The sequence below is a fragment of the Melospiza melodia genome, chromosome Z, assembly GCF_035770615.1.
Source record: "Melospiza melodia melodia isolate bMelMel2 chromosome Z, bMelMel2.pri, whole genome shotgun sequence".
In the NCBI taxonomy this organism is placed as follows: Eukaryota; Metazoa; Chordata; class Aves; order Passeriformes; family Passerellidae; genus Melospiza; species Melospiza melodia.
In genome coordinates, this window is record NC_086226.1 from 28911749 (window position 1) to 28937506 (window position 25758).

Genomic DNA, 25758 nt, shown 5'->3' on the forward strand with positions numbered 1-25758 from the left:
TAGGGTGCTACTTTGACAAGAATAATGAATGCCAAGACTTTACATGAATGTTCTTTTTGAAAAACACAGTAATTAACTGGTCTGCCATTTTGCTGTTCAGTGATTTGTCTTCATGTTAAAAAAACCTCAATACTAATCCTAAGCACGCATTTGTTTTGGAATTTGGTGGGTTTGCAAGTGAAACTCACTTAGTGGTAGGGAAAGCACTGAATATAATTACAGAATCAGGCAAACTTCTTTCTCTTTCCAGAGAATCAACCAAGACAATATACATAAGGAGTTAGATAATGCTTTGCAGCATGAGCATGAGGCAAAATTGCTTCTACAAGAACACCAGCGACGGATTCAGGAGCTGACTAATACACTGGAATTGCACTCATGTGCCAACAAAGATAGAAGCCAAGTCTCCAATGTACCTCTGATGGTAATGTTATTCTTCTGGAACAGTCACCAGAGCTTTACCTTCTGTTAAATAAGCCAAATAGTGCAGTCCTTGTATAAATAAAATAACAGGAGTAAATACACACACTACTCAGTCTTCTGAGAATTTTAAGCTACTGAGAAAACACTTCAAAGACTCAATTTTTTTCTTAAGCTATGGATGTTTTACTTTTAACAATTTAGGAAAAAGTCTTCAGTGAGGGTTTGATTTGGGATTTTTACCTACAATCATTTTGTTTTCTAAAACTTATTTGTACGTGGCAAATACACTAAAAACTGGGGGGATTCTGAGTCATTAATGCTTTTGCTAGGAAATTCATAAAACCGTAGTATGCAGTGGTCCAAATCTACTTCACAATAAATTTGTCTTCCATGTTGGTCAGTAGCCAGTGGCATAAAGTGAAGTTTATTTGGGCTAAATAGCAACTCTGCTCTCTGCTGGTAGAGCCTCTCTAATGCAGCGGAGGAGCTGAGGAGAGAAGACAAAGTTCTGGATCACCAGAATAGACTCCTGAAAGACCCAGAGCAGTACCGGCAGCGGCTGCAGGAGACTCTCCAGGAGGCAGAACGTGCCATCCAGGAACAGGGAGCAATGTGAGCCCTGGGGCACGGGGGATATCACTTGAAATGTATAAAAATTTAAATTCCTACTTCCATGAGCAGCGTTTTAGCCCTGGACAGTGTAAGGTTAGAAGAGCAAAGTATATCTGTCTCCTTTTTTTTGAAATTCAGACATAGTCTTCTAAAAACAAAAGTGTTAGTTCAAAATACTAGGTCATACATTTTATGCAGTTATCCCATAATAGTGCTCCAAATGCTGGGTGCTGAAATATCTGGCAAACAAAAAACCTGTCCGATTTTACCTATCTGATATCTCTTTGGCAGATCCTTAAAGTTCTGTTTATTTAAGAAATGATTGTTAGTTCTCTGTGTTTCCATGCCATTTTGTTATACACAGATACAATTTATTTATAGTAAGTACAGAATCATCAGCTAGGAGACAAGTCTTCACTGCCAAAGGGATTGAAACCCATTTTGGACCTAGCCTTTCCTTTGGTACAAGACAGATCTTCCAGCTGATTTCAGGGAGTTTTGGATTTACACCTAATCCCCATACCACTTACACCAAAACGTAGAGTGGAAGGAAAGGCTCAGGCACTGGTTTTGAAAAGACTAGTAGTCAAAAGGAGCCCCCATGACTTGAAGGAGCTTATTACTAACCAATTCTTACACCATATGGTCAGATTAAAAAAAAAAAAAACCAACAACTTTGCAGACTTTGTTTTCTAATATTTACCGTAGTATGAAGCATGTAATATGAATATTATTGTTCCATGGCTAGGATTTAAAAAAGCTTTAGTCATACATGGGTTCATTTGACCTCTGAAGACCAAAATCTGAGAAGCTTTAAGGGCTTTATGCACGAGGGAAATAATGCCATTTGTATAATCCTCAATGAAATGTTTAACAAGCTAATGAAAATGACAAATGTTATTTGGTAGGATTTGATCAAAGCAGCTGTCACCTGCAGAAGGATTTGTTCTAGAAATCTTGTCCTTTCCATCCTAATCACCCCAATCTATTTTGGACATTCTTCTTTGTGGCCACACATATATCCAGAAAATATTTTTTCATGTGAAGAGACTTTAAAAATGGCTTTTTTTTTTCTGTGTATAGCAACTGAATATCAACAAAGACAACTTTCCCTTCATTGTTCCAGCAGCTCTTCACAACAAATAGGGGTTTTTTCTCCCTTTGGAACGTATAAGCAAAGCAGATGAAATAAACAGAATCTGTCAGTGTTTTCCAATACAAGAATATAATACCATCCTGCTAGAGACTTTTAATGACCTCTATATCCAAGCCATGATAGTTGTTCATTGATAGGCATATAATTACATTAATTTTAATTGCTTATTCTCAACAGAAGCATCTTTCATATGGAAATGCACCAAATGCACCAATATGAACTGTTTTTAGGATTTGCATTGGAGATATGAAAAAGAGAGAAAATCTTAACAGTTTATCAGCAATTATTTTACAAGACATCAAAACCATAAAGTAGCTGAAGATTAATTTCTACATTGGAAGAGCTTCAATTCTATAAAGTTACTCCATTGTTTTGTTTGTTTCTTTTATGATAGAGATGAAGAGTTGATCATTAATCATGTGAAAGCTGTGGAGGCCACCCCGAATGAGGTAAGAATTTGAAGTGCTCCCTCTGATTTGGGTTCCAAACATGCCAAACCCTTAGAACTGTTTATCCTCAGGGGAGGAGAAAAGTTGTTGCAAAGCAACTTCCTTTCCTTAGAGCTGAAGTTTCCTCCCTCAACTTCTACCATCTTAAAAACTATAGTGGAATAAAATGCAAGTTTGTAGTATACACACAACTTGTTCTAAATGTAGAAGTTATGACAAAATTCACTTTCCTTCCCTCGCTGAGCACTATTTCTGGTTGCCAAGACTAATGCAACATACAAAAAATTGTGATTGTTGTGGTTAACCCTCTGCTGAATAGTGAGAGATCACATACTTGGTGGCCATAAAACATTTGGCTTTGTACTGCTACTTTAACCTCTGAAACATTATAAATAGGAAAAGAAAATGCAGGAAGTCATAATCTGGGGTCAGAAACTTCCATGGTATTTTTTTAAAGCTCATTTTAAATTTAATAATAGTAATAATAGTCTCAAGTTTTCTCTCTGACTTGTACTGTAGCTCTGATGGGAGATGGTTTTATAACTGCTTTTAATCTACAGCAGCGCCGAGCAAAAGAAATGTTTTCATTACCTTGGAGTGTCGATTTCCCTTACTACATCTTTAATTCCTAGCAAAATGGGAATCTCTTCTTTATTTTACTGTCTGTATTCGCCAAAACTGTTGTTAACTTTATTTTCAGATACCTTTTTCAAGTCTATTTCCTAAAATGCTCATTGAAAGTGACAGAACCTAAACTGCATGTTTCACCTACAGCAAACTGTGCTGATAGGAAATTTCCTTTGTGCCACCACCATCTTCATACTGACTTCTTTCAAACTTTGGAAGTGAATGTCATGCAGCAACTGCTGTGTTTTTACAGTAATACATACATCGTGCCATGTTCTTGGCCTTTCTCTTTTCAGGCCAGGGTAGTTGGGTTTTTTTTGTTGTTGTTGTTTTGGGTTTTTTTTTTTGTATCATTCTCTCCTAGCACTGTGAATGAGAGATTTATTTGCAATGAAAATTCAATCAGTCGTACTTTATTCATGGATGTTAGGTCCAGTGATTAATGCAAGTCTACTCAACGGGCTCAAGGGGACACAGTTCATCCCCACTGGTGTGTCTGAAGGAGAATAACCACTGATGCTGGAGTATTTTCCCTTTAGGTCAGAGAAGAGGCTGTGGCATCAGATGCTGCAGCAGCCATGCCACTCCCCAGCCTGAAGACCCTTTCAGAGGAAGCAATGAGAGACAGGCCAGAGGCTAGATCATTCCAGGTTAGAGTCTAAAACCAATCTTGTTGGTTTTTTATTATTATTTTCTTTCTTTTTTTTTGCATCTGAGCTACAACAGGCAGACAGATTATGCTCTGAGCATGTGGAGAACAAGTATTGCAGTCAACAGTTGAAAGAATTTTCATGTATACTCTTGCACATGGTATTTCAGAGATAATGTCAGCTTTCAGTTTTGCAGTTACAGTATTAAATAACGGATGGGAAAACAAACATGAACAGAAATATATATATTTGGAAATTAATATCTCTCTATCCTCTTCACTTTTTTCCCCATTACTATACACAAGACTAATTAAGAAAAACCCACAAACAAAACCAAAACTAAGATCCCCACAAAAAAGCAAAACCAACCAAACAAAAAAGATGAGATTTTCAGGCTCCTTCTTCGTGAGTATCAGATTTTTTTCAATCCACAGTTCTAGAATTAACTGTGGTGTTTAGAGCATTCCTCATTTAAAAGAGATTGCTATTTAGAATGTTTAAATATAGAAGCTGTTTTGCTTATGTAGGTTTAAAGACTTGCACATTTCATAATACTAATTTTTTTAGGACAAAACAATGAGTGGAAAAAAAAGAGAAATTTAGCAATAATGTGCCATATTTTCAGCTCTGAATGCAGATTCAGTGCAATGCATCCTTCTTGTTTGTGAGTTTGGTCTTCTACATAAACTGTGCCTTAGTCTTTATAGTTGTGCAGAATACTTTAGTGCTAAAACAGAATTTTTTTCCTAATGAGAGAGCAAAAGGCAGAGTGAGTACATATTTCTTTCATTGTACTTCTCTGTCTGAATTAGAGAGATAGTAGGTAATGAAGTGAACTGCAAGGAACTTAGACAAGGTAAGTATTGTATACAGTGTGTAAGTTCAGTGATTCCTTCCAATTGATTGTAGATTTTCTGTTCTAATGCAGTATAAGTATATAATTGCAGGATCGAGGTCACAAAATCAAACATTCAAGAAAGGCAGATTTCAAAGTGGAAATTTCTCACTGTTGCCCTCTTGCATGCATACATACATTTCAATATGATAAAGACATAAATTGTGTGTGCATTATCATGTTTCCACGCTAAAATATGGAAATACGAAATATATAATGCCTTAAGAGTCCAATGAGACTTAATTAGCACAGATGAACTTTTTTGTCAAAGGGTAGAATTACAGATATTTCCCCAGTACAGTGATGATCCATTTTAGAGCTGCACAAAAGGTCCCAGAGGTGGCATCTTTCCACAGGAGGCATTGTGGCAATCACCAGCTTTTAAATCCTGATTTTCTAATTTGGTAGTGGATGCTGCTTTTTTTCCTTTTTTTTTTTTTTTTTTTTTAAGTCCCATGCCAACTCCCATTTTTTTTGACCTCACAATGATTGCAGAAACATCTGCAGCCTGTTCCCTCTTTCTCTCCAGAAGAGAATCATAAACACAAAAAGCTGCATTTCATATTTGCACAGAGTACTTGTGGTATAAATAACATAGTACAGTACGTGCTGGGAAGCTTGCTGATGGGCAGAACTGTAAAGTTCTTGTTCACCTAACAGCCTCAGGTGCACTTGGTAACTCAGGACGAAGAGCACCAATGGCTCAGTCCGTGTCACTGTGAACTTCCTTTTCTTCACCCCTTTTCCTCTTTCTCCCTTTTCACATCTCTCTTTCCCCCTTTTCCCTTTCTCTCTCCTCTGCCCTTATCTCTAGTTCCTGTTTGATTCCTTTCCAAGCACATTATTGAGGTTTTATGATAAAATTTGCCTTTTTATAGACAGAGGTCACCTTATGGATTTAAATTTTACTCCATGCCAAACTGTATTAAGGGCAATCCTGTAATCTTGAGTGAGGTAAGCATTTAGGAGTCTTTTTAGGGACACTTGTAGCTGAAAACAGTGGAGTTGTTTGCAGGCACATCCTGTAGAACTGCCTTAAGTTAGTCTGTGATGAGCATATTTCAGTTAAAGGCCTTATAATCTGCAAGAATCCTCTGTTAGGACTAGAACCACAGAACCAAGACATTTTGGAGGTTGTTTTCTGGTGAAAAAATATGTGATATGGGTTAATTTGCCACTGCTGTTTCCTAGACACCATAGTGAAACAACCTGATTGATTTTAGCTGGATTAACATCTATTCTGAAGATCAGCAATGTGAAACCAGGGAAAGGAAAACTGAAAAATCTTTGTAAATCCCTGTTTGTGGTACTAAGCTGATTTTTGTCTGTATCACAGGTTTACATTCAAAAGTCCAATTTCATACTATCTGAAGGGAAAAATTAATAACAAATAAAATATGATTACCCATTGTAAAGAAGACCAATAATTTCAACAGTTAGTTGTTGTTCAACAGTAGTAGACTACTTGGGGTGGATATAAAGTTACCAGTACTGCCAAATCATCTGTGCTCTCTTGTCATGCTAACTTTATTATCAATCTTAACCAATAAAACAAAATTGGGACATTTTCGCTACATACATGGAAACAGTTACATTTTTCCAGTTATAGTGCAATCAGATTATTTGTTTTCAGAGGTCTGCAGGTTTACAATGTTTCTTTTGTTACTGCAAGCTAATTTTTTTGCTGTGGAGTGGAAGGATTAGTAAATTGACTTGTCTTGGAAGTGTGAACATTGGCTTGAAACTATGTGGTAATTTTTTGTGAACAGAAATTGAACCTGCAGTGAGTCTTGTATTTAAATAAAATGAAAAAATTTTATCAAGAGCTCAAGGCTGTACTCCATGCTTGAAAACATCAAAGCATTTTCTAACTAGGGTGTGGACACATTCCCTGCTCCTCAATTACATTAGTATTCAACGTTCTAGAAGAAATACAAAATCCAGTGTTAGACCTTTTTGATGTTCAGGTCCTGGGACTGAGAATCTGCCTGGCTTACAAACGGTATTTGATTTCTCTGCTAAAAAAAAAATCTGTCTTTTGTAACAAATTTGGATGTGTGCTATTTGGCATTTAAGTGTAGCTTGCCTGGCACTAATGATTCCTTTTACTTTTATTTAAAGAACATGTTTAGACGTCTTTGGGATCTCTACTCACTGGCAGCTGCCGGAGTTGAAGCATTAAGAACAGGAAGACAATCTTCAGAGGCTCACGTTGAATCTGAAGCAGCTTTTGTGCCTCTTGTTCCTGCTACTGATGGTAAGTGTGCTTTGCAAGCAATTATAGTCACTTGGATGTGGGTTCCCAGCCAGCATCTCCCTTCATGCTGCACAGCTTCTGTAGGAAAATACAACAACACTTAATTGTAAACATAACGAAGCAATAAAATTAGTGCAAACAGAAATGTTCAGAGACATTTTTCAGAAGAGAAAGAAGGTGGTGAAGGTTAACACAGCACTTAAAATTAGTACTGTATTTTTTTTCTATTGGTCATTATTTGATTAGGGTCTTTTTTGGTTGTAGTTCCAATGTTGCTTGGTTGGATTTGTTTTGGTTTTGGGGAGTGGTGGTAGTGGGTGGGTATGTGTTTGGTTTTTGAGTTGTTGGGTCTTTTTTTAATATTACTATACTTCCTCCTTTCCTGGAACTTTGCTTCCCTTCCCTTTCCTTTCCTTTCAATTTCCTTTCCTTGCCTTGAAATTTCCTTTCCTTGAAACTTCCTGAAATTTTCTGTCCTTTCCTTGAAATTTCCTTTCATTTCCTTGCCTTGCCTTGAAATTTCCTTGCAATTTCCATGCCTTAAAATTTCCTTTTCTTAAAATTTCCTTTCCTTAAAATTTCCTTTAAATTTCCTTTCCTTGCAATTTCCCTGCCTTGAAATTTCCTTGCAATTTCCTTTCGTTGCCTTGAAATTTCCTTTCCTTGAAACTTCCTTGAAATTTCCTTGACATTTCATTTCCTTAAATTTCCTTTCCCTAAAATTTCCTTGAAATTTCCTTTCTTGTCGTTGAAATTTCCTTGCCTGTTGTTGAACTTCCTTTGAAATATCCTTTCGTTTCCTTTTCTTGAAATTTCCTTGAAATTTCCATTCCTTGAAATTTCCTTTCTTGTCCTTGAAATTGCCTTTCCCTTTCCTGACATTTCCTTTCCTTTACTGACATTTCCTTTATTTTCCTTGCCTTTGCCTTTCCTTTTTCCTTGCCTTGCCTTGCCTTGCCAAACCTTGCCTTGCCTTGCCTGGCCTTGCCGGAACCTTCCCCTTCCCTTCCCTTCCCTTCCCTTCCCTTCCCTTCCCTTCCCTTCCCTTCCCTTCCCTTCCCTTCCCTTCCCTTCCCTTCCCTTCCCTTCCCTTCCCTTCCCTTCCCTTCCCTTCCCTTCCCTTCCCTTCCCTTCCCTTCCCGGAACCTTCCCTTCCCGGAACCTTCCCTTCCCGGAACCTTCCCTTCCCGGAACCTTCCCTTCCCTTCCCTTCCCTTCCCTTCCCTTCCCTTCCCTTCCCTTCCCTTCCCTTCCCTTCCCTTCCCTTCCCTTCCCTTCCCTTCCCTTCCCTTCCCTTCCCGGAACCTTCCCTTCCCGGAACCTTCCCGGAACCTTCCCGGAACCTTCCCGGAACCTTCCCGGAACCTTCCCGGAACCTTCCCGGAACCTTCCCTTCCCTTCCCGGAACCTTCCCGGAACCTTCCCGGAACCTTCCCGGAACCTTCCCGGAACCTTCCCGGAACCTTCCCTTCCCTTCCCGGAACCTTCCCTTCCCTTCCCGGAACCTTCCCAGAACCTTCCCTTCCCTTCCCTTCCCTGAACCTTCCCTGAACCTTCCCTGAACCTTCCCTGAACCTTCCCTGAACCTTCCCTGAACCTTCCCTGAACCTTCCCTTCCCTGAACCTTCCCTGAACCTTCCCTGAACCTTCCCTTCCCTGAACCTTCCCTTCCCTTCCCTGAACCTTCCCTTCCCTGAACCTTCCCTTCCCTGAACCTTCCCTTCCCTGAACCTTCCCTTCCCTGAACCTTCCCTTCCCTGAACCTTCCCTTCCCTTCCCTGAACCTTCCCTTCCCTGAACCTTCCCTTCCCTGAACCTTCCCTGAACCTTCCCTGAACCTTCCCTCCCCTCCCCTCCCCTCCCCTCACCTTACCTTACCTTACCTCTCCTGACATTTCATTTCCTGACATGTCCTTTCATTTCCTCACATGTCCTTTCATTTCCGAACCTTTCCTTTCATGACATTTCCTTTCCTGACATTTCCTTTCCTTTCCTTGACATTTCCTTTCCTTGACATTTCCTTTCCTTGACATTTCCTTTCCTTTCCTTGAAATATCCTTTCCTTGAAATTAGTTTGGTTATTCCTTTCCTTTCCTTGAAATTCCCTTTCCTTTCCTTGAAATTCCCTTTCCCTTTCCCTTTCCTTAAAATTTCCTTTCCATGAAATTTCCTTTACTTTCCTTACCTTGAAATTTCCTTTCCTTGAAATATCCTTTCCTCGAAATTTCTTTGTAATTTCCTTTCCTTACAATTTCCTTTCCTTCATAGACTTTGCCCTTTCTTTTTGTTAGAAGCCATTAACATTTTGTAACAGCCTTTCCTTGCAAATACAACCATTCCAGTATTGTGTATTTCCTTGCTTTTTACAATTTACTTTCTCCAAACAGAATCTTCACACTCCCACATCGACTCTGAAGCAGAGGGGTCACCACCTCCTGCTTCACCTCCACCACCACCTCCTCCTCCTGCTCCTGTTGCTGTTCCTGTCACTGCTCCTGTTCCTCTGGGTAAGTGTGCTTTGAGCTTTACAAGCAGTTGAAGTCATTTGAATATGGGTTCCCAGACAGCATCTCCCTTCATGCTGCACAGCTTTTCTAAGCAGACAGTACTAATGGGAGAATGAAAAGTAGTGCTAAGAGAAATGTTCTGAGACTTTTTTCAGAAGAGAAAAGGGATGGTAAAAGCTAACACAAGGATTAAAATGACTACTGTAATGTTTTTTTCTATTTGTCCCTATTTGCTTGGATCTATTTGATTCTAGCTTGGGTTTGGTTGCTTGGCTCGTTGGATTTTTTGGTTTTGGTGAGTGGTGATGGATGAGTGAGTGTTTGATTTTCGATTTTTTCTTTTATTACTTCTCTTTTTTTGTAGCAAAAGACTTTTTCCTTTCATTATGTTATAAAGCATTAGCATTTTTTTGAATCATCTTTCCTTTCTACCGTAACCATTTTAGTTCTGTGCATTTCCTTATTTTCTAAATTTACCTCTGCTGAAGTAAATTTATTTTGTGTAATCTGATATTTTTCAACCTATTGTTTCATTCCAAGCAGCCAGTAGTCCTCCTGCTCCACCTCATGATGGTAAGTGTGCTTTTCAAGCAATTACAGTCACTTGGATGTAGGTTCCTAGCCATCATCTCTCTTCATGCTGCACAGCTTCTGTAGGAAAATACAATAATTTAAAGTGTAAACATAATGGAGCAATAAAAGTAGTGCAAACAGAAAACATTCTTTGACTTTCCAAAAGAGAAAGGGGATGGTGGAGGATAACACAGGGATTAAAATTACTACTGTAATGTTTTTTCTACTGGACCTCATTTGCTTGGATGTTTTTTTTTCTTTTTATTTGGGTTTGGTTGCGTTTTTTGGTTTTGGTGAATGTTGGCAGTGGGGTGGGTGGTGTTTTGTTTCTAATTTTTTTTTAATATTACTGTTAGTTTTCCTCTTTTCCTTCCTTCCTTTCCTTCCTTCCTTCCTTCCTTCCTTCCTTCCTTCCTTCCTTCCTTCCTTCCTTCCTTCCTTCCTTCCTTCCTTCCTTCCTTCCTTCCTTCCTTCCTTCCTTCCTTCCTTCCTTCCTTCCTTCCTTCCTTCCTTCCTTCCTTCCTTCCTTCCGACACTTCCTTCCTTCCGACACTTCCTTCCTTCCGACACTTCCTTCCTTCCGACACTTCCTTCCTTCCGACACTTCCTTCCGACACTTCCTTCCGACACTTCCTTCCGACACTTCCTTCCGACACTTCCTTCCGACACTTCCTTCCGACACTTCCTTCCGACACTTCCTTCCGACACTTCCTTCCGACACTTCCTTCCTTCCGACACTTCCTTCCTTCCGACACTTCCTTCCTTCCGACACTTCCTTCCTTCCGACACTTCCTTCCTTCCTTCCTTCCTTCCTTCCTTCCTTCCTTCCTTCCTTCCTTCCTTCCTTCCTTCCTTCCTTCCTTCCTTCCTTCCTTCCTTCCTTCCTTCCTTCCTTCCTTCCTTCCTTCCTTCCTTCCTTCCTTCCTTCCGACACTTCCTTCCTTCCGACACTTCCTTCCTTCCGACACTTCCTTCCTTCCGACACTTCCTTCCTTCCGACACTTCCTTCCTTCCTTCCGACACTTCCTTCCGACACTTCCTTCCGACACTTCCTTCCGACACTTCCTTCCGACACTTCCTTCCGACACTTCCTTCCGACACTTCCTTCCGACACTTCCTTCCGACACTTCCTTCCTTCCGACACTTCCTTCCTTCCGACACTTCCTTCCTTCCGACACTTCCTTCCTTCCTTCCGACACTTCCTTCCTTCCTTCCGACACTTCCTTCCTTCCGACACTTCCTTCCTTCCGACACTTCCTTCCTTCCTTCCGACACTTCCTTCCGACACTTCCTTCCGACACTTCCTTCCTTCCGACACTTCCTTCCTTCCGACACTTCCTTCCTTCCGACACTTCCTTCCGACACTTCCTTCCGACACTTCCTTCCGACACTTCCTTCCGACACTTCCTTCCGACACTTCCTTCCGACACTTCCTTCCGACACTTCCTTCCTTCCTTCCTTCCTTCCTTCCTTCCTTCCTTCCTTCCTTCCTTCCTTCCTTCCTTCCTTCCTTCCTTCCTTCCTTCCTTCCTTCCTTCCTTCCTTCCTTCCTTCCGACACTTCCTTCCGACACTTCCTTCCGACACTTCCTTCCGACACTTCCTTCCGACACTTCCTTCCGACACTTCCTTCCTTCCTTCCGACACTTCCTTCCGACACTTCCTTCCTTCCGACACTTCCTTCCTTCCGACACTTCCTTCCGACACTTCCTTCCGACACTTCCTTCCTTCCTGCCTTCCTGCCTTCCTTCCCGCCTTCCTTCCTTTCTTTCTTTGTTTCAACAAAGGCTTTTCCCTTTCTTGCTGTTAGAAGCCATTAACATTTTGTAGCAGCCTTTCCTTGCAAACACAACCATTCCAGTATTGTGCATTTCCTTGTTTTTTACAATTTTCTTTCACCAAACAGAATCTTCACACCGCCACATTGAATCTGAAGCAGGTGGTTCACCACCTCCTCCTCCACCTCCTCCTCCACCTCCTCCACCACCTCCTCCTCCTCCTCCTGCTCCTGCTGCTGCTCCTCCTCCTCCACCACCTCCTCCACCTCCTGCTCCTGCTTCTGCTCCTCCTCCTCCTCCACCTCCTCCTTCTGTTGCTGTTCCTGCTGCTGCTCCTGTTCCTGTGGGTAAGTGTGCTTTGTGCTTTTCAAGCAATTAAAGTCACTTGAATGTGGGTTCCCAGACAGCATCTCCCTTCATGCTGCACAGCTTCTCTGGGCAAACAATACTTAAATATAAACATAAGGGAGTATTAAAACTAGTGCTAAGAGAAATGTTCTGAGACTTTTTTCAGAAGAGAAAAGGGGCTGGTGGAAACTAACACATGGATTAAAATTATTACTCTAATGTTTTTTATTATTGACTCCTATTTCCTTGTGGAGTTTTTTGGTTTTAGTTTGGGTTTGGATGCTTGGTTGATTGGAATTTTTTGGTTTTGGGGAGTGGTTGAGGTGGGTGGGTGGGTGTTTGATTTTTGATTTTTTTCTTTTTTTTACTTCTTTTAATTGCTTTCTTTCTTTCTTTTTAACCAAAGGCTTTTCCCTGTCTTTCTGTTTTAAATCATTAACATTTTGTAATCACCTTTCCTTGTAACTGTAACTATTTCCATTCTGTGCATTTCCTTGCTTATTATACTTATTTTTACTAAACAGATCTTCTTCAGCCTCACATTTCACCCCAGGCAGCTGGTAGAGCTCCTGCTCCTACTCCTGCTCCTGCTGGTAAGTGTGCTTTTCAAGCAATTACAGGATGTGGGTTCCCAGCCTGCATCTCCCTTCACGCTGCACAGCTTCTGTAGTCAAATGCAACAACACTTAATTGTAAATGCACAAAACACTTAATTGTAAATGCAGCATTACATAATGTAGCATTAAAACTAGCGCAAACAGAAATGTTCAGAGACATTTTTGTGAAGAGGAAGAGGATGATGAAAGCTAAGACGGGGATTAAAATTTTTGTAATTTTTAGTAGTGTTTTTTTCTAGTAGTCCCCATTTGCTTGGTTATTTTTATTTTTGTTTGTGTTTGGTTGCTTGGTTGTTTGGGTTTTTTTTGTTTTGGGGAGTGTTGGTGGCAGGTGGATGGGAATTTGGTTTTTGATTTTTTTCTTTCATTACTATTTTTATTTTTTTAAAGGCCTTTTCATTTCTTTCTGTTTTAAACCATTAATGTGTTTGTAATAGCTTTTCCTTGCAACCACAACCATTGCAGTTCTTTGCATTTCCTTGATTTTTAGACTCTGCTTTCTCTAAGTTGTAGAAGTTTGTCAGACTGGGCTTTTTTCTTGTCACCCTCTGTCTTGCACTTTTTTTCTTGGAAATATTGTAGGACAGAATTCAGTAAATGTGGACCTCAAATAATGGTAACTTTTTCTTGCTATTGTTAGTGAATGGTTTATTTACTTTGAAACATGTAAATGTTCTTAAAGTGATAGTAAGTAAAGTAAAATCTGATAGTGTTGTGGGTTTAACATTGGCTAAAAGCCAATGGACCCACAGTGCATTAAAAGCCAGTGCAGGTATAAAAAATCCTTTACTTATTCACCTCTGCCACAATTGAGCAGAGGAGGGGGAAAGAACAATTAAAAAGCTGATGGGGTGAGATAAGGATTAGAAGTAAAACACTTTAAAGGCAAAACAGGCTCAAAACTTTAAAATATACAAAGAAAAATCTATTAATGAAATTAAAAAAGAATAATGAAATTTAAAACCTTTCCATCGCCTTTCTTTCCTTCCGACCAACAACAGAGGGAGACTAAACATGGGGCTTTTAGTCAGTTTGTCACTTCTAAAAGTCTTTCTTCAGTCTGCTTAGGGAGAGGTGTCTTTTTTGCTATACCATTGTTAGCATTCAAAAATACATAATCACAGAGGGATTATATGCGGTGCTTTTTATTAAGAGCTCTGGGTGTCAGGGGTGTATTCAACCCAAATCTGACTCTGACCATACATCCAAAATGATCATGTTTTATACTCTATTGTTATATAACTTTCACGTTAATTATTAAACTTATATTGTTCTATTGTATACATAAATTTAGCCCCCCTCTGAATTTCCAACATAGTTTCTCATTATCCTTCTTATGGTTACATAATAATTATATTTAATTACTAAACAATCATCACATCTGACAATTATATAATTTTTCATACTGCTTACGCAGGTGCAGTTGATCTGGGAAAGCACAAAGCTTAACATTTTAGATTCTATCTTTAACTTTTTCCAGGGCTTCACTATCATTCTCCCCCTCTTCTTGTGCTTCATGCTCTATTTGTTTCAACTGATTGATGTCATATTCTACATCTGCAGTTACATTTGGGATATGAACGCAGCAGTGATCAACTTGTCCCTTTAAAAATCCACTTACTCCATCTTTCAGGAGTAACAAATCTAGGGCTAATCGATTGTGTAAAGTCATTTTTGTGGTGGCTTGTATTTGTATATTTAATTCTTTAAATCCTTCCCGGGTGACTTTTGCCTGTCTATCTACCTGACCTGTAAGTTTGTACAGCATCTCTCTGCTCTTATAGTTTGCTATAGGACCAAGCAATGACTCTAGGGCCCATCCAAATTTCACTCCACCAGAGGGTTCCTGCCAAGTGTCATCTGGATTTTCATTGTCTAGAATTTTTCGTCTTGCTCTTATCTGCAGAAGTTCACATTTTCCATTAAATGGGGACTTTTTCCAAACTGGACATAAGTTTGGGAGGCCTAAAGTAATCTCCTTTACTTTCCCGTCTACAGGCAGATGTGTTGTCCCGGTACCATCACTTGCTGCCCATACAAATTGTCCTGGACCTTGGACTGTAACCCTGGTACACCCTATAATTACTTTATAATTCACTTTGCCTTGTTTATGTTTGATCCCTCTGCACGCACAACCAATTTGTAGGGCTATTGCCAGGGATGGCATCTGTTTTACCTCTTCATCATCTGAAGTGCAATCATAAGTTTTATTACATGCCCACCAACTTACTTTGTCTGCCCTCGTTCTGCTACTAGTGTCAGTGTTCGTTATTGCTGGATCTGTTTCATTCTCGGGGCCTTCCCACTTCCCACACCAAGGGGTGTTTGCCATATATTGGAATCTTTGAAGAATACTCACAGACCACGCACTGTCCCAAGATTCTATCTCATCTTTCTGATCCTTGGCCTCACATTTCCATACCAGAGTGGTTTCTGTAACATTTTCTATAATCTTTTTATAGTGTGGTAAATGGCATTGCCATTGTGTGATGCCTTCTGATTCTCCCATAGGGGTTCCTAGTATGCCATCACTTAGAACACAGTCTTTCTCACTCATAGGTCTCATCCATGTTCCTATTTTCTCCCAAGTTTCCTTGATTACTTGCCTCAATTTGGGTACCTGTTTACATGTAATTGTTTTGTTCTTTTGTATTTCAGGTAGTTTTGATGTTAATATTCCCCAATTTACTGGGCCTCTCATCTTCTACTGAATATTTTGGTTTTGGAGGCAAATTGAATTGGGATACCTTAAGCTTCAAAGGTATCAATGCCATTGTTTTTTGTACCTCTTGAGCAACCTGTTGGGCTGCCCAGTCTGCCTTTTGATTTCCCTCACAGATTTTGGAGTTTCCTGATTAGTGTGCTTTGCCGTGTATGATTGCCACTTGTTCAGGTTTTGGTACTGCCTTTATCAATTGCAGGATTGCATCCTGATGTTTAATGTGCGTACCCCGAGAAGATAACGATCCTCTTTCTTTCCATAGTGCTCCGTGTACATGCACCACTCCAAAAGCATTTTTTGAGTCAGTCCAGATATTTACCTTTTTCCCTTCACTTAATTCTAGTGCCCTGGTTAGAGCAACCAGTTCTGCCTTCTGGGCAGATGTATTTGGTGGTAATGCCTTTGCCTCCACTACTGTATTGATTGTTGTTACCGCATATCCAGCGTATCTGGTTCCATTTTCCACGAAGCTGCTCCCATCTGTAGACAGCTCCCACTCTGGCTGCTCTAGTGGGACATCTTTCAGGTCTTCTCTTGCTGAATAGGTGTACTGTATTACTTCTACACAGTTGTGTTCTAATGGGCCTTCTTCAGTTGTTGTACCTAGGAACAAAGCTGGATTCAAAAGGTTAGTTGTTTTTAATGTGACATCATTCTGCTCAGTCAGGACTACCTGGAATTTCATCATCCTGCTGGGAGATAGCCAATGGCCCCCCTTTTGTTCTAAGACAGTGGTTACCATTTGTGATACATAGACATCTCTATGCCTTCCCATAGTAAGTTTCCTGGCTTCTTGTATCAGGATCACAGTAGCTGCGACTGCCCGCATATTGGAAAAAAAGGCTCCCAATATTACCAGTTAGATTGTGCCTGGGCCAGTCTGACCCTCGCTGCTGGGCCAAAGGCAGCAACTGCGGTGTATCACCCCAGAGATACCTTGGCTTGCTGGTGGTTGCAGCTGGGCACTGAACAAGTCCGGGCTTGTAAGGACCCCCGTCACCTCAGGAGGAATAGCTTCAGGCGATGGTGAAGAGAAAAAGGAGATGGATTCTGCTGGAGGGTTTAATGTCCAGAGGTTTATTCCATGGTTACAGAGGTCTGAACGTGAGCAACTGCTCCAACAGAACACGAGACCACATGGTCTCATGACCTTTTTAAGCTCAAGGACAGGGGGAGGGGAGGTACAGGTGAGCCACCAACCAGGTGAGAGGGGCAGGGTCTCAGGGGAAGATGACACCCAGACAGGCCAATGACCCCTGGGCCTGAGTGGCATCCTTTGAACTTGACCAACCACACGACGCCTTGCTGGAATGTTAAGTCTGAGTGACAGGACCCACTCAGCATGGGGGTAAGGGGGAAGGGAGAGAGTATAGGCACACCTGGGAAAGTGACCTGGAAGGCCAAAATGGGACAATACAGCCCCCACAACATCTCCCCCTAGTTTTGTTTAAAAAGAAGAGGACTGTGTTTGTGGTGCAGAATGATTGCCAAACCATGGTTGGTAAATCAGTTCTTCCTCTACAGGAGGGTCAGTGTTTTCCACTGAGGCTTCTAGGTCATCCATTGGAGCATTGAGGGCTTCCAAATGGTAGACCTCAGGAGGGGGAGATGAGCTTGAAATTAACTTGAGAACCATGCGTTTGATTAGTCCAAAAACAATGCTAACAACTACAATAACTATAACTCAAATAAACAGCACTAAAAACACAGTTTTCAGAGTAGATCCCAACCAGCCCGAGAGTCCCCAGCCTTTGAACAGTCCATTCAGCCAGTTGTCAGTTTCTCTGTTGATGTCTGAGAGCCTTTGTCAAGGTAGTCCATATGTGGTTTGGGCTGAGGCACTATGCAGGAGGTCACAGGTGGGATGATCACGAGTAGGACGAGAAGCAGGCTCGGTCTCATGGTGTCTCGAGGCTACACATGAACAGTGGGATCTAAACTGGCACAAAAACTTGAAACAAATATATATTATAAACTATTCCAGATAGGAGACTTAAATGGAATTTCCTCCAGAGAACGCGTGCGGCGTTTTCTTCTCCAGGCAGCATGAGCAACCTGGGGTGCTTCTATAGATTTCTCTGAGACCTTGGGAACATAGGGCTTTACCCATTTGGGAGGAACCCACCTTAAACCAGAGGGCGTGGACACACAGGCATATCCACGTCCCCAAGTAACCAATTTGTAGGGTCCCACCATTTTCCAAGTCTCAGGGTCCTTTACTAAAACTGGAGGTTTTTCTTTCATTAACTTATGATTGCTCCCCCCAAAGTGACGTAGGATGGGTGGGTTCGGGCTGTCAAAAGAACAATTCAGAAAATTGATTGTGAATAGCGCCCTGGATAACCGGATGTGGGGAGGTTCTACCTTCAGAACCTGTTGTTGCTGGTCCAGGACCCTTTTAATATCACGGTTAGTTCTTTCTACAATGGCTTGACCTATAGGGGAGTAGGGGATGCCAGTTTTGTGCTCTACTCCCCATTGCTGCAGGAAGCTCCCGAATTCCTTGGATTTGTAAGCAGGCCCATTATCAGTTTTCAGCTCCTTGGGGATGCCCATGAAAGAAAAAGCCTGTAAGAGGTGCTTAATAGCATCAATAGATGATTCTCCTGTGTGGGCAGAAGCATAGACCGCTCCAGAAAAGGTATCTACACTAACATGAACATATTTCTGCCATCCAAAAGACTGTATGTGTGTTACATCTGTTTGCCACAGTTCACAGCTGTTCAGTCCCCTTGGGTTTGCTCCCGTACTCACTGTAGGGAGTGCATGTTGTTGGCAATTTGGGCATGTGGCCACAATCGCTTTGGCCTGTTCTCGAGTGATGTTAAACTGACGAACCAGGCCAGGTGCATTTTGGTGGAAAAGCTGGTGGCTGATTTTTGCCTGTTCAAAAACATTTGGGAGAGTGGCCATCACTGCAGGTGCAGCAAGAGCATCTGCCCTTCTGTTGCCTTCAGCGATAAACCCTGGCAAGTCAGTGTGTGATCTGACATGCATCACATTAAAAGGTTGCTCTCGGTGAGTGACTAACTTTACCAGTTTTGAGAGCAATTCAAAAAGTGCGATGTTAGACACATCTTGCAGTATTGCTTGATCTGCCCTGGATACTACTCCTGCCACATATGCAGAGTCTGTAATCAGATTAAATGGTTCTGAGAACCTTTCAAAGGCCCTAACAACCGCAGCCAATTCAGCAACCTGAGGTGAACCTTCCACCTCAGCAATGTCTGTCTCCCACTGCTGGGTTTGAGGATCCTTCCAAGTCATAACGGACTTGTGGGACCTCCCGGATGCATCTGTGAAGACAGTTAGAGCCCTTTTTAAAGGTCTCCTACTTAGAGCACTTCTCAGTTTTAAGGTAAATTGAACATCTTGTTCGAACAATTTGTGAGCGGGCCGCGCTACCGAAATTTGTCCTGAGTAGGAATCCAGAGCAAACTGCAGCACTTCATTTTCTTGAAACAATTGTTCCAGTATTTTCACAGTATTTTGACCTGATTTTAACTCAACTGGAATGTGAATGCACTTAAAATCACATCCTGCTAACTCCCTGATCCTGGTCCTAGCTTTCTGGATCAGTTCCGCTACCAGCTCCTGAGGCTTTGTCAGTCTCTTGGACCTTTTGTGACTGAGGAAAACCCATTCTATGATCAAGAGAGGGTCCCTCTGGTCCCGGTCCTTTTTTGGTGTGTTCTTTGCCTTAGGTGTTTGTTTTTCCTCCCACTGGAAAATAATTCCATGGAGATGTGGCAGCTTACCTAGGATGATAAATTTGAATGGCAGGTCAGGCCGGCATCGGTTGGCCTGTCTTGTGGACATTGCAATCTGAACCTTTTCTAGAGCTTTCCGTGCCTCTGGGGTAACAGACCTAGGAGCACCTGGGTCCTCTCCCCCTTTCAATAAATTGAAAAGAGGGGCAAGGTCTTCATTAGTCAGACCGAGCCATGGTCTTACCCAATTCAAAGACCCACACAACTTGTGGACATCCGCAAGGGTCTTGATCTTTGGATTGATTTCTAGTTTTTGAGGAACAATGGTCCTATTTCCAATTTCTAAGCCCAAATACTTCCAAGGTGGCATCTTTTGAATTTTCTTTTCCTGGAGCTCAAACCCTGCAACAATCAATGCATCGATCGTTAGGTCAAGCGCATGCATGAGTAAATCATCATTGGGGGCACACACAAGGATATCATCCATATAATGATAAATAATGGCCTTCTCTGCGGCTGCACGTACTGGGGAAAGCAGGGAAGACACATACCACTGGCAGATAGCTGGAGATACCTTTAATCCCTGAGGAAGAACAGTCCAATGGTACCTTTTCATAGGGGATTCCATATTAATAGAAGGAACTGAGAATGCAAAACGCGATGCATCGTCAGGGTGCAAGGGGATTTGGAAAAAACAATCCTTAATATCAATAACAGCTAATTTCCAGTCTTGGGGAAGCATTGTTGGGGATGGCGTACCAGGTTGGGGAGAACCCATATCTTCAATTACGTTATTAATTTGTCGGAGGTCGCAGAGGAGCCGCCATCTCTTTTTGTCAGCTTTTTGGATGACAAACACTGGAGAGTTCCATGGGGACATGGTCTCCACAATGTGGCCCTTTTTTAGTTGCTCTTCCACTAGTTCCTGAAGCACCTTTATTTTTTGTTTACTTAGCGGCCACTGTTTCACCTGAACTGGTTTGTCTGTTATCCACTTCAGTTTTTGGGTGGGGTGCTGCTGTACAAATATGTTGTGGAGAGTCTGGAATATCAATTGTGACACCCCACTGGGCCATTAAATCTCTCCCTAAAAAGGTTCTGAATAATCCAACACAAATGGACGGATATTTGCCAATTGTCCGTTTGGTCCCTCAAATTGAATAATGCTTTTGGATTGTCTTGCCAATTGCAGACCTCCTACACCTTGAAGGTGACCGGCAACATTTTGCAAAGGCCAGTGTGCTGGCCAGTCTTGTACTGGAATCACTGTGCAGTCTGCACCTGTGTCTACAAGCATCTCAATGCGTTTAGACTCCCCACCCCCACTGACATTACGCCATAATTTGGGTTTGTCTTTCCCAATAACTTGTACCCGGGTGACTGTGGGCCCTTGTTTTTTGATATTTTCAGGTAAAGATGGCACAGGGATAGCTTGTGCAACAATTTGTCCCTTGGGAAGAAACAGGGGTGGGTGGAAACAATGCAGGCCAAGAACGAATTGCTCAGGATCTGATGTTGTCATTCCTGGAGCAATTTCAATCTCTTGTGGTGTGTGTTTGGTGTCCCCAATGACGATGTACTTACAACGAATCCGGTTCCAAGTACCTTTCTGTTCAGGATTTGCAGACACAAAATGCCAATCAGTGTCCTCCAGATGGAGTGACTCAGTCAGCTGCAACCTGTAAGGCTCATTGACAGAAGACGTGGTTAACACAGGATCACCTAAATCATACACAGTCTTTGAAGCACCTGCTTCACTTACACAAACATTAATATTATCGCGCGCCTGATTTGTTTTGCTACCCTTATTCCCTTGGCCTGCTCTTTTTGTGTCTGCGCGCCTGGCAGGCCGGCGCTGGCTCTTCAGTTTTTTTGTTGTTGTTGACCCCCAGGGAGGGCTTGTAGTTCTCCTCCCCTGCCATTTCTAAATTCATCAAATTCCCTTTTCAGGGGGCACTGGTTGCTCCAGTGCCCTAGGTTGTTACAAAGTAGGCATGGTTTTGTGGGCTCAGCCGTTGCTGGTCTCCGCTGCTGCCCAGGGTACTGCTGTGCTGAGGGAATGGGCGCAGGGCTGGCAACGGCGACATGCTGAGGTGGTCTTGGCAGCAGCCTTGGTCTGGTGTCTTCAGTCACACTCATCAGAGGCACTTTCCTGTTACACACTAGAAGCATGTCCTTTAACGTAGGGGTAGGTTCGAGAGGAAGGCTCAGGATTGCCGCTTGACACTGTTCATTTGCATTTGTAAACGCCATTTCTTCTAAAATTGCTTCCCTAGCATTCTCTTTTTTAACTTGTATTTCAATAGCTCTAGTTAACCTTTCTACAAATTTCAAAAAAGGCTCTGATGGTAGCTGTTCAATTTTACTATAGGGCTCAAAAGGCCCCTCAGGTTGTAGGGAAAAGAATGCTTTTTCAGCTGCTTCTTTTACTTTCTCGAGAGTTTCTGCAGGAATTGCAGTAGCTTGGATTGAGGGAGAAGACCATTGGCCCTCACCACAGAGGTGCTCAATGGTGATAGGGTTACCACTGTTGTCTTTGGCTGTGTTTGGATCAGAATGCAAGCCTGGGAGAGCATCATTCAGCATTTGTTTCCATGCTATTTCCCATAATTTGAATTCCGTGGAGGTCATGAGACAGGAAAAAAGCTGTTTTGAATCATGTGGAATCACTACAGTCCTACTCAATTCAGAATTTAAAAGGCCACGGAAATATGGACTGTGTGGACCATATTCTTTATGAGACTTACAGATCTCTTTAATCAATTGTCGTCCAAAAGAACTCCAGTTAGCAGTTGGAGCTGCTCCCCCCTGGGCTGCAGGCTGAAAGGTAACAGGAGCCAGTGACATGGGACTATGCATTGAATCTGCTATTCCCTGCTCTGTATCCCTTGAAACAGAAGCATTGGGATCACAGATACAGGTTTGGGGAATGGCAGTGGGTGTCCCCACCGTGGGAACCCGGGGAGGGGGCGGGGATGCAACGGGTACAGGGGGCGGGGTCAAGGGGCCGGCAAGGGGCGGGGACACTGTGGGAACAAGGGGCGGGGTCAAGGGGCAGGCAGGGGGTGGGGACACCTGGTGACATCACGTCAGCAGACGCCCCCTGGGAGGAGTAGAGGGGCGGAGCTGAGGGCACTGCGGGAAAGGGAGGGGGAGGGGGGAAGGTGTCACGAGGAACAGGAGGAGAGGGGTATGGGGCTGGAGTTTCAGGATGCTTAAGGGGAGTTTGGGAAGAAGAAGACCAGGTTTGGGAAGATGCCACGTGGCATCCACCATCTTGTGGACCCCCTAGGGGCTGGGGGCCATTTTGGGTAACACTACTCTCTGCAAAGGTAACACGTGCTGTGGGTTTCTGAGGATGGGACACAGGGGATTGGGAAAGGTTCCACGCAGGATGGCCAGGGCCTTGTGGACAGGGCAACTCAGGCATTTCAACAGACTTTGGGCGTCGACTTCCCAATGAGTTTGATCTGTTTAAAATACCAAGTTTTGGGGAAAGAGGTTTAGGGGTTTTAGAACTAGGAGAGGGAGAAACGGAGAGCAGAGGTACATGGCTTTACATTTGGCTTTTTCCCCATTTCCTTTTGTTTGAGCAATGCTGTACGAATTTGTAAACTCCAAAACACAAATTTAGCTGAGGGGGCATTGCCAGATTGTCCTAAGGTTATCAATTCATTTCCAACTTTATCCCAGAATTGAATATTGTGGATTTCTTCAGGGGAGATTTGTGGGAAGTGGAGGAAAAGCCATCTTATAAACTGTTTCAATTTTCCCTTTGAGAACTTCACATTACTACTGTCTAAAATGCTAACAATATTATAAAACACTCCTTTTTGTACAATGCTGAGTTTCAAACCCATGTTAGATGTAAAAAAGCAAAGTACTAAATCCCGCCTGACCAAAAACAAAGCTAAAATCAGCTACCGATTTAAAAAAAAAAACACAGATGGAAAGCGATAACTAGCCGACAAAAGCTTCACAATGCAGCTGTATATACTGCTTTTAAAATTCCCGGGCAGCAGCAGCAGGGCACGCCCTGCCGAGCTGAGGCAGAAACAAAGCCTCCCCCGCCTGGAATGCAGCCCCCTCCCCGCGGAGCAGGGAGAGCAGCCACGCCACGTGGCAAGCTGAAACCGAGGCCCCCCGTGCCGCGTGTGCAGAGAACCCCCCCCCCTTCCCCCGCAGAGAGCAGAGAAAGAGAGTCCCCCGCGGCAAGAGAGTCGAGAGCCCCCCCTCCCCCACACAGAGAGAGAAAGATCTCCCGACCACGTGGAGAGAGCCGAGCTGCAAAGCCGGGGGGAAGGGCAGAGAGCTCCCACTCCGGCGCGAATTTCAAAAGAGAGTAACACACGCGGCAGAAAGCTAATAGCTAGAAATCAATGAATTCCCGTCTGTGGGGCTGCGCAGCCAAAAATGCAAATGCAAAAAGGAACAGAACTCACGGCAGAGTCTGTTTTTGAGCTCCTGCCCTACCGAGAGCAGAGATACTCACCCAAAATGGAAGCTGTAGCTGGCTGGGTACAGGCAGGTCTCTTCACCGGAACAGGACCTCTCTGTGGGCGAGAGAGGCTCCCCTGTCCTCCCTCTGGAAAATCTGCTCACCAGAAAGGAGCTGGGCTTTCCAGAGGCGCCGAACAGTCCACGAAACTTCTTCTGGGAATATTCCCAAAGTCGCTAGCCGAGGGCGATGAAACCAAAGCCCCCTTCAGCTGGATGCACGGCTGCCAGAAGGTTCTCCAAGGTGCTGCGGGTCCGTCTCGGGCTGCAGAGTCACTTTGCCCACCTCAGGGACGCCAAATATTGGAAAAAACGGCTCCCAATATTACCAGTTAGATTGTGCCTGGGCCAGTCTGACCCTCGCTGCCGGGCCAAAGGCAGCAACTGCGGTGTATCACCCCAGAGATACCTTGGCTTGCTGGTGGTTGCAGCTGGGCACTGAACAAGTCCGGGCTTGTAAGGAACCCCGTCACCTCAGGAGGAATAGCTTCAGGCGATGGTGAGGAGAAAAAGGAGATGGATTCTGCTGGAGGGTTTAATGTCCAGAGGTTTATTCCATGGTTACAGAGGTCTGAACGTGAGCAGCTGCTCCAACAGAACACGAGACCGCATGGTCTCATGACCTTTTTAAGCTCAAGGACAGGGGGAGGGAGGTACAGGTGAGCCACCAACCAGGTGAGAGGGGCAGGGTCTCAGGGGAAGATGACACCCAGACAGGCCAATGACCCCTGGGCCTGAGTGGCATCCTTTGAACTTGACCAACCACACGACGCCTTGCTGGAATGTTAAGTCTGAGTGACAGGACTCACTCAGCATGGGGGTAAGGGGGAAGGGAGAGAGTATAGGCACACCTGGGAAAGTGACCTGGAAGGCCAAAATGGGACAATACAGCACACCACAACACCCGCAGACATGGGGGCCACCCGGCACTTACGTTGTCAAGTTGTTAGGAAAAGTAGCCCACCGGCCTTTTCCAGCTTCCCAGACGTTGGGTCAGGACTCCTAGTGCTAGGCTCAGCCTTTCATGTACAAACAGCTGAAAATCTTTAGACAGATCAGGTAACCCTAATGCTGGAGCAGTTGTCAGTGCTTCCTTTAATTTTAGGAAGGCTTCTTTCTGTGGTTTGCCCCAGGTGAATGGCCAAGTCTTCTGAGCTTCATACAGGGGTTTCGCAATCAGTCCATAGTCCATGATCCACACCATCCTGCCATCCCCAGGAAGACTCGCAGCTCATGTAAATTCTGGGGTTCTGGAATAGCACAAATAGCTTGGATATGGGTAGTACCTAGTTTTCATTGCCCTTGTGAAATTTAAATCTCAGTGTTTACCTTTATATAGGTTACTTTTTCTTCTGTAGCTATTAGTATATCATCAACATACTGCAACAATAATTGGTCTCTTGGTACTTGCCCATTTTTGGTCCAAATCTCCAGTTCCTTTGCCAGTTAGCTTCCAAATAGGGTCGGCGAGTTCTTGTTGTGTCCAGGTGAGCTGGGTCTTTCTTCCGTTCCCTGGGTTTTTCCACTCAAAGACATACAGTTTCCTACTTTCTTTGTCAAAGGGTATGCAAAGAAAGGCATCTTTTGAATCAATTACAGTAAACCACTTATATATCTCCTTTACGGACGTTAGCAATGTGTGAGAATTTGTTACACTGGATAAATGTCCTTTTTATTTATTGCTCTCAAATCCTGCACTAACCCATATTCACCTATTTGGTTTCTTTACTGGAAATATTGGTGGATTAAATTCTATTGTATATTTGTGGCGAGTTCTTGAACCTGTTCCACAGGTTCAGCTAGTTATATTCTCCTAACACCATGGCTTTGGCAGCGTTTCCCTGCTGGAACTGAATGTCCTGGTGAAACAATTCTGGACAATCTCGCTTCCAATGTCCCATCCCCTTGCAATATGCACATTGATTCAGGCTTAACCTC

The 25758-nt window shown here is 43.0% G+C and overlaps 1 protein-coding gene across 1 annotated transcript in view; it reads left to right on the forward strand.

Annotated features, from left to right (window-relative positions):
* LOC134431775 (uncharacterized) overlaps positions 1-25758 on the forward strand; it is a 44743-nt gene that overhangs the window by 11642 nt on the left and 7343 nt on the right. The window contains exons 9-16 of the mRNA XM_063179958.1: positions 251-424; positions 887-1035; positions 2586-2640; positions 3807-3917; positions 6934-7069; positions 9457-9576; positions 10117-10149; positions 12799-12867. Coding sequence (XP_063036028.1) covers positions 251-424; positions 887-1035; positions 2586-2640; positions 3807-3917; positions 6934-7069; positions 9457-9576; positions 10117-10149; positions 12799-12867 — 847 coding nt within the window. The remainder of the gene's footprint in view (positions 1-250; positions 425-886; positions 1036-2585; positions 2641-3806; positions 3918-6933; positions 7070-9456; positions 9577-10116; positions 10150-12798; positions 12868-25758) is intronic.